Raw genomic sequence first — 9,391 nt, forward strand, 5'->3', positions numbered from 1 at the left:
CCGCGCTGCCGGAGGGTCAGTGCTGAGGGAGCGCCGCGCTGCCGGAGATGCCTCCTCTTGAGCAAGGCCTTAAAGCATTATCCTTTCTACAAGCTCAGGTCAACTCCATAGTTATCAGGTCAACTGTGTTGAGGAAAAACAGTGAGGGATGGTGAACACCTTTTCTCCAAGTCTCAGATATCAGCCTTGCTTGGACCTGACATCCCAAGACATTCCCGCATGGAAAACCACCATACTCTCTGGCCTATGTCCTTGACAAGGTACAAACATGACAGCAGCACGTAGTCACTCACTCTTTCCGCTTGACATAGCGAATGACATATTCCCAGATGTCTTGACACTGGCCAGTACAGAGACTGAAAAAAAAAAACACAAAACAGAAAATGAACAAATATAAAAGGAGAATTTCACTCTGAAAATTCGAAAAATATTGTCATTTATACATGCCTCTGAAACGCGAAGTCTTCAGAATGAAATACAGATGAGGAATGTTACTGAACACAGACGTTGTCAAAGCTAGAAACTGCTGGGGAAAGTCAGCGGGTCTGACAGACCCCCGGAGAGAAAGCAAAGTTAACACACAGAGTCCTGAGATGATTCTTCAAACAGAGAACAGATAGAATAGTGCTGAAGGGTCACTGGACCCGAAACGTTAACTCTGCTTTTTCTCCACAGATGATGCCATATCTGCTGCGTTTTTCCAGCAATTTCTGTTATTTCAGATCACCACACCTGCAGTTCTTGGTTTTATTATCAGCACCAACACAAGAATGCCAAACTTCAAACACTTGCAACAAATCATACCACGGCCTTCAAAATTTGCTGTTCTTGTTACTATCCTGACAAGTACAGCAATACATCTCCCCTTTTCAGAAACACAAAACACCGCAAAGTGTCTGCAGCCCCAAATTCAGCCCCAACACAATTTACTTGCACCACTCCCTGCGGGAATGAGTTCCACATTCTACCCGACTCTCTGGAGAAATACATTTCTCCTGAATTCCCCACTGGAATTATTAGGGACTGTCTCCTATCACTGCAGCCTAGTTCTGGACTTGTACCAATAAGTGGCAACATCTTCTCTACATCTAACCGAAAAAGCCACTTGCCTAATTTTACAACTTGGATCAGGTCACCCCTCAACCTTGTCTTTTGTAGAGAAAGGATTTCATGGCCTGTCCAATCTTTCCGAATCATTTCAGTACTGGGATCATAGGCAAGCATCGGGCAGGGCAGCACAGTCAGTCAAGACACAGTGACATCTCAGAGTATGCAATGATTAAACATTATAAACTATCCTTACTTTCGGAATGCGGTGTCGGAGGGCATGCTGCGATCAGGGATTCCCATCAAGCCTGCCCATTCCTTCAGCTTCATGGCCATGTCCTCCATGATCTGGAAAAGATGCCAGTCATTTGAACAAAAATCTTCAGCAGAATCAACCATTGCCAAGCAACGCACACAAGCACACAGATGCCACAGGGTCTTTTTGCCTTACGTAGGTATGCGACACATTCCCAGCCCGAGCGCAGTAACACACTGTCTGTAATCCTGAGACAACAAGGTGCAGAGCTGGATGAACACAGCAGGCCAAGCAGCATCATAGGAGCAGGAAGGCTGACATTTCGGGCTTAGACCCTTCATCAGAAATGGGGGAGGGGAAGGGGGTTCTGAAATAGATAGGGAGAGAGGGGGAGGCGGATAGAAGATGGATAGAGGTCCTGTCTCCCCGCCCCCAGCTCTCTCCCTGTTCATCCCCGCGCTTTCTCTCCACTTTACTCCACCTTTGCTCATGACCCCTACCATTCCCTATTCACGCCTCCAGTTCTCTGTCCCGCTTTGCCCCATCTATCCCTACCTGTTTATCCTCATCTCTTCCTTTCCCTGTTTGCCCCTGCATCTCTATCTACCCCTTCCATGTCTCTTTATTTGTTTCCTCCATCTCTATCTGCCCTCTCCACCTTTCTGGTCTTGGTTCCCCGCCCCCATACCTATTTGTCCCTCCACCTGTCTACTTTACCCCTCAATCTCTCTACTTGCCCTCTCTGACTCTATTTTCCCCTCTAACTCTCCCTACTTACCCCTCTACCTCTCCTATTCTGACATTCACCTCTTGCTGCACAGTTTCCCGCCTTGCGCGGTGCAAACGAACGCACGGCGCATAGCTAAATCGTCACCCGCGCAAGCGCAAACCTCCAGTTAGCTGCCGTCACGAGCCCCGCGCAAGCGCAGACCTCCGCCGGCTCGAGCCCCGCGCCTGCGCGCCTTTCAGATTTTAAATCTCCAGTCAAAGCAACGGAACAAAAAACCTCCAGGTGAAGGAGCACGTGACTGGAGCATCAGTTGAGCAGCTAAAAGTGACCCATATATGAGTAAAAAATCATATCAATAATATCACCATCCTTCAATAAAAGCCCCTTCAATAATAGCAGCATCCTTAAAAAATAGAACACCTTCAATAATTATCATCTCTCTTCAATAATGACTCCCTCTCTAATATCATCATCACTCAATCATAACCCCTTCAATAATGTCATCATCCTTTAATAATATAAATCAGGAAAGTGATGGAAGCTGTAATCAACAGTGCTATCAAGCAGCACCAGCTCAGCATAACCCGCTCAGTCACACCCAGTTTGGGTTCACCAGGGCCGCTCAGTTCCTGATTTCATTACAGCCTTGGTTCAAACACGGACAAAAGAGATGAATTCCAGAGGTGAGGTGAGCATGACAGCCCTTGATATCAAGGCTGTATTCAACTGAGAGCAGCATAAGGGGCACTCGTAAAACTGCAATCAATGGGTATCGAGCAAATTCTGGTTGGAGTTATACCTGGGATGTGGAAGATGTCGTGGTTGTTGGAGTTACTCCATCATAAGGTCAGAAGTGGTGATGTTCACTGGTGATTGTACAATGTTTAGCACCATTCATGACCACTCAGATACAAAAGCAGTTCATGTTCAAATGAGACATGACTGAACGATATCCAGGCTTGGGCTGACAAGTGGAAAGTAACATTCACGCCACAAAAATGCCAGGCAATAACTATCTCCAATAAGAGACAATCTAACCACCATCTTTTGACATTCAATGGTATTATCATCACTGAATCCCCTACTATCAACATCCTTGGGGTTACCATTGACCAGAAATTCAACTGGACTTGTCACATGAACACAATGGCAACAAGAGCAGGTTGCTGGTGAAGAATACTGTACCAGTTATCTCACCTCCTGACACCCCAAAGCCTGTCCATCACCTGCAAGACATAAGTCAGGAGTATGATGAAATACTCCCCACTTGCCTGGAAGGATGCTGCTCCAACAACATTCAAGAAGCTGGACACCATCCAGGACAAAGCAGCCCGCTTGATTGGCATCGCATCCACAAGCATTCAGTCCCTCCACCACCAACACTCAGTAGCAGCAGTGTATACTATCTCAAAGATACACTGCAGAAATTCATCAAGGCTCCTTAAACAGCATCACAACCACTTCCACCCAGAAGGACAAGGGCAACAGATACACCTGCAAGTTCCTTTCCAAGTCACTTACCATCCTGAGTTGGAAATATATCACTGTTCTTTCTCTGTTGCTGTGTCAAAATACTTGAATTCCTTCCCTAAGGGCATTGTGGGTCAACCTATAGCATGTGGATTGCAGCAGATCAAGAAGGCAGCTCACCACCAATAAAAGCTGGCCAGACAGCAACGCCTACATCCTGCAAGTGAATAGAACAATAATACCCCCTTTACAAACTCAGCCCTTCAATAATATTTTCAACCATTTAGTAAGAAGTCATTTAATGACATCTGCGGGATTCACTCCTCATTAGAGGTACGTGGGCAAATGTTGGCCAGTCCATTCCATCTTTTCTATTTCTTCTCTGTTTGGCCTGTTTGATCCTGGAATGAGGGATTTATTAAGACACATGTTACTGGTTGGCACAGCTGTTCACGTTGGTGTTGGTGGGGGAAATGGCAGAGAAGAGTTACCATGGGAGTGAGTAAGCAGCACAGATGGCAGGCAGGGTTAGTCATGCAGAAGGTTTGCGTGAATGAAAGTGAAAAAAGAAAGACGCTGCATGCAAGAGTGAGAGGGGTAGAGCATTGGCCTTAGGTGGCAGGTGGGTACAGATGCACAGAAGGAATAGTGAGACTTAACAGATGGTGACACTCCCTGGCAGAATGAAGCAGGTCATTGACCTCCTTCCTACATTGCTGGGCATTCCTCCAGGTGGCACTGACTCAGGTGGCGATCTGGGACAGACTGGCATGGTCTGGTATGGTGGCGTCCTCTGGTAGACCTAGGGATGAGGACATTCATCTTCTGCTTCGTCCCATCCACCAGGACCTCCATGTGCCTGTCCACAGAGCGGTGCCCCAATTTTCCGTGCCACGTCTGGGGAACATGACAGCTACTGTGGTCAGCAGTTCCAAACTGACAGTGCCTGTCCAGGAGCACAATGGGCATTTAAGGATGGCACCAGTGACAGTGATCCCAGGCTATTCTATGGTATCTGGTTAGTGGTGTCTTGTTCCAATGAATGGTTGAATTGGAATCAGATGAGGAGGGTGCAATTTGGGCAGGGTAGGTAGTTTTGGAGTCATACAGCGTGGAAACAGAGACTTTGTCCATGCTGACCAGACATCCCAATCTGACCTAGTCCCTTTCACCAACATTTGGCCCATATCCCTCTAAACTATTCATGTACCCATCCAGATTCCTTTTAAATGTTGTAATTGTACCAGTCTCCGCCACTTCCTCCAGCAGCTTATTCCGTACACGCACCACTCTCTCGTGAAAAAGTTACCCCGCAAGTCCTTTTAAAATCTTTCCCTTCTCACCTTAAACCTATGCTGTCTAGTTTTGGACTTCTTCACCCTAGGAAAAAGACCTTGGCTATTCACCCTATCCATGCCCCTCATGATTTTATAAACCTGTATAAGGTCACCCCTCAGCCTCCAGCGCTCCAGGGAAAAAAAGGCCCAGGCTTTTCTAAATTGCTTGTGAATGTTTATTGTAATAATCAATTCTAAATTACATTATAGGAATGAATATTGTATGATAGAATATCAAAGATAGTTATAACATGACTATTCTACTTTAAATGTGTACACAATGTTTATAACTGCCTTAAAAGCATTTGGGTGTTCAATCAAATAAGATTTTGTTAAAAACTCTACTCACAATTTATTGTCAGTGTCGTCTCAACTTTTCAGAGGGGAGTTAGTGGTGAAATCGATCTTTTTGGTTTTCTAAGATGGCTGCTCTCTCTGTGTTCCTGAGTATGTGTTGCCATTTAAGACTTTTAACCTGTTTACCTGACAAAAAGTCTTCTGTTATTCAAAAAAATCTCCTCTGCTTGCATATATATATTTTTTAATGATTTCTTACAGTTCACTTACATTTATCTTACAGTTCAGGTATTTGGTAGTCCTCCAGCTGCAAGGTGTGCCAGATTCCTAAAGGTTGCATGATTTTCTATATAGTATTTTCTCAGTGGTTCCCTATTCAAATATGAAACAGAGAGCACGTCATTTACAGGAACTCCATTCAACAATTAACAGTTTCCAGAAACAAACTGAACACTGCCATGGGAAAGAAGGGGTAGGAACATCTTTCAACAGAGTATACCCTTATCTAGAAATAATACAGAAATTTAAGTGGGGATGTGAGTCAAGGATTCATTGCCCTCATTGAGAGGGAATTCTAAGTCTGTAATCAGCAGCTATTCCCCCACACTGACCAGGAATAAAACACACCATTTCCAGTATTAAACTTAAATCACTATCTCCCCAGCATGGTGGCTCAGTGCTGCCTCACAGCGCCAGGAACCCAGGTTCGATTCCACCCTCGGGCGACTGTCTGTGCGAAGTCTGCACATTCTCCCCGTGTCTGCGTGGGTTTCCTCCCACAGCCAAAAGATGTGCAGGCTAGGTGGATTGGCCATGCTAAATTGCCTGTAGTGTTCAGGGATGTGTAGATTAGGTGGGTTTATAGGGGGATGTGTCTGGGTGGGATGCTGTATGGGTCAGGGTGGACTTGTTGGGCCGAAGGGCCTGTTTCCACACTGTAGGGATTCTATGATCTTCTCCAGCCAGACCCTATCATGCTGTCCAAGACAATCTCCTTCCTTTCACTGTGCTTTCTTCCTTCACACCCCCAACACACTTCCTGCCCTAACCCAACCATTTCTCCACCCGTAGTCCAGTCCACTGTCTGCATTAATTCTGCTGAGCTCCCAAGCCCACCTTCACCCACCCCCTTCTCTGCCCCTCCATTCTCCCTGATCCCTTTCCCTGTCTACCCAGCCCCGTTCTTGTCTCCTCTCCAGTCTCCGAATCCTTCTACTATCCTCTCTTCCTACTTCCCTGATTTCCGTTCCCAGTCTGTCTCCCACCTCCCTCTTCTCACGCTTGCTGATTTTCTTCCTGTCTCCCTCCCCACTCTTCCAATCTTACTTTCCTATCCTCTCCCTTTTTTGCCTCACTCCCAAACGCTGTTGACTTGTAACCCCTGTTAATAGAACCCATTTACCCAGTTCCATCCATTCCCCTGAGCAAAGAGGTGAGTGCTGAGGGTGATGAGGGAGAGTTTCCCCGAGATCCCCCCCTCCCTCTCTGTCCCTCAGTGGAAGACATTGACAGTAAAAGTACCTGCAGGTCCTTTCCAAGGACCGAGAGCTGGGTCAGGACCAGATTTGGACACAGGGACACCCACACTGTACAGAACGAGAGCCTTAATTCCTGTCCCTTACCCCTCTCCCGCCCTTAGCACTGGATCACCAGTTTGCTTGCATCATTGTTGACTTCAGAGGAGAAGCGGCTTTTAGCACAATGTGGAGAAATTTCTGCTGTCTTTACCTAGTCTGGGTTACATGTGATTCCAGACTCACAGCTATGTGGTTGACTCTGAACTGCCCTCTGGGCCACACCGGACGGGCTGGACAGCAATGTCCAGACCCTATGTATGAATTTTCAAAACGAGGGAGATCAACAAGAGTGTGAAAGATGGGTGTGGGTGTGGTGTGACCAGTATTTGGGACACAAATTTCAACAGAAATAGGGCTGCTGTAGAGACAGGAGAAAGGTTGGTGTTGAAAATTCAATTCAGTGAACTGAAACAAGATAATGTGATCACGAGTGTGGGGGGAAATGTTATTGAACATTTGATTTCCTGTTGAGTGGTTACTGAGCTGACAGCAGGATGCTAAATGTTAAGAATTACTACGGTGCTATTTTTTCTATTCGTCCTATTGTGCCTACTTAAAAACCGAAAGAACTGCGGATTCTGTAAACTAGTTCTAAGGAACGTTAACTTTTTTTCCTTCACAGATGCTGCCAGACCTGCTGAGCTTTTCCAGCAACTTTGTTTTTGTTCCTACTGTGCCTACTTCCTGCCTTTTCCCCTATCCCTGGATTCTATTACTGTCCAAAAATCAATCTAGTGCCCTCTTGCATCCCTCAATTGAAACTGCCTCCACCAAATTTAGAGGCAGTACATTTGCATATCTGAACTACTCGCTGTGTGGAAAAGTCACAAACAAAAAAAAACTGCGGAACTGGAGATCTCAAACAAACAAAAATAAAGCAACTTGGGATAGTCAATAAATGGCTGGCCAGCCAGCACGCCAACCTCCCACAAATGCATACAATAAGAAATTGCTGGAGAAACTCGGCAGTTCTGACAGCAGCTGTGGAGAGGAAACTGCGTTCAGAACGTTAAACGCTGCTTTCGCTCTGCATAGATGCTGCCCGACTTGCTGAGTTTCTCCAGCGATTTCCTTTTTCCCTCTCAACGTCATTGTTTCGTTTGCACACCACTGTAAATCTACGTGCCATACCTATCCTGTTCTTATTTCCTCTACAAGCGGAAACAGCTGGTCTGAGTTACTTGGTGAGGTTCGTTTGTTTAACAATTTCTGGCTGTGGGACAGTCTTTCATTACTCCACCGATATAGGCTCGATGGCCCGAATGGTCTCCTCCTGTGCTGTAAAAGCCCCTTCAGGCTGATGACGGAGTAACCGCTTGGATTCTCCCTCTGTACAAAGGTTACTTGTAGCCCGGGAAAGATTCCATTCTCACACAGAGAGAGGGGGATTTAGGAATCCTAGTACAGCCTCTGTGGGGAAAAGCTGGGTCAAAGCTGTTTTTCCCCTGAAGGGATTGAAGTGAGACAAGTGGGAACAGTTAACAAGAGCGGATGGAGAGCCGGGGTGGGGAGAGGGAGGAAGGCACAGAGACTGATCCACCGCCTACTACCCCTCTTTACAAGGTGGGTCAGTCTGAAAAGCTGATTACAAACAACGTCCGAAACTGAAAGCAAGTTTCAGACTGAGGACCTGTTACTGTGACGACCGGAACTTTGCACCTGATATATGTCGAAGTTTCTGGCTCGTCGTCTATTCGGTTGCAGTTTAAGCTGCTTCAAGATGTTTTGCGTCCGTGCTCTTCGGCGGCGCTAACCAGCCCGAGGGGAAATGGACCGAAATCAGATGCAGGTATAGTAGGAACTGCCGATGCTGGAGAATCTGAGATAACAAGGTGTAGAGCTGGATGAACACAGCAGGCCGAGCAGCATCAGAGGAGCAGGAGGGTCCAGACCCGAAACAAAAACCGAAAGAACTCAATACGAGTTTTGTATAGAAGAATACTTGTGTGTGTCTCGCATCCCGCTGACACTTCACCACCACTCATTCCCAGCACCTTCTCTCAGACTACGGGGTGTGGGAGATCGGTGGTGAAGGGAAGGGAGTTCTGGGGTGTCTGAACCGTTACTGATACCTCACCACCCCTTCTTCCCCGCCCCAAGTGTCTGGTGGGATTGGAGAACAAACACGGAGTGGTGAGGGAAGGCACTGGGGGAGTGAAAAGGGCAGACAGTTAAGATCGAAGGGAGGGAGGGACAGACCCGGATGGCAATGGGGGGCTCTATAAGTAGTGCTTTCACTTTCTACCGGACACTGTGTGTAGTTTCTTTCCTTCCTCCACACTGATAGACCCGGTCTCCTTAACAACCAATCCTCTATCCAATTTCGCTGGTTATCAATAACCAGTTTCTACGTGAAGAAACACCGTGGTAAGGTGATCCTGCCCCTTCCTTCCCATTGCATTGTTTGTTTCCAGAAACGGGGAGTCGCTCCTGCAGATTATGAGACCTGTCACCATCCCCTCTCAGCTCTGCTTCCCTCACCCCGGTGTCTGATTACAAAGGGATAGGCTGGGGAAGATGGTGGAGCAAGGAGGTGCCAGCAAAAATCTGTTGTAAAGAGTTTAACTGTGTTTTCCCGTTGCAGAGATACATCTCCCGAAGAGTACTGTTCGTGCTGCTAAGTGTTATTTCTGCTGTTTCAGGTCAGTGCTGTGACTACTGGGATATTTCTGCTGGG

The 9,391-nt window shown here is 46.7% G+C and overlaps 1 protein-coding gene across 7 annotated transcripts in view; it reads right to left on the reverse strand.

Moving 5' to 3' along the window:
• Positions 1-8,069, reverse strand: part of haus5 (HAUS augmin-like complex, subunit 5) — a 26,439-nt gene extending 18,370 nt beyond the window's left edge. The window contains exons 1-6 of one of the 7 annotated variants that reach the window (XM_048620659.1): positions 7,846-8,069; positions 5,408-5,509; positions 5,190-5,323; positions 3,555-3,720; positions 1,304-1,395; positions 294-356 (exon numbers count right to left, since the gene is read on the reverse strand). In XM_048620659.1, the coding sequence (XP_048476616.1) occupies positions 294-356; positions 1,304-1,395; positions 3,555-3,557 (158 nt within the window). In that variant the 5' untranslated portion in view covers positions 3,558-3,720; positions 5,190-5,323; positions 5,408-5,509; positions 7,846-8,069. Of the gene's footprint in view, positions 1-293; positions 357-1,303; positions 1,396-1,498; positions 1,520-2,081; positions 2,279-3,554; positions 3,721-5,189; positions 5,324-5,407; positions 5,510-7,845 lie in introns of those variants that run through there. The other 6 variants (XM_048620665.1, XM_048620662.1, XM_048620664.1 and 3 more) reach the window with 6 other exon arrangements.
• Positions 8,070-9,391: the final 1,322 nt, after the last annotated feature.

The sequence above is a fragment of the Rhincodon typus genome, chromosome 47 (assembly GCF_021869965.1).
Source record: "Rhincodon typus isolate 14 chromosome 47, sRhiTyp1.1, whole genome shotgun sequence".
Lineage (NCBI taxonomy): Eukaryota > Metazoa > Chordata > Chondrichthyes > Orectolobiformes > Rhincodontidae > Rhincodon > Rhincodon typus.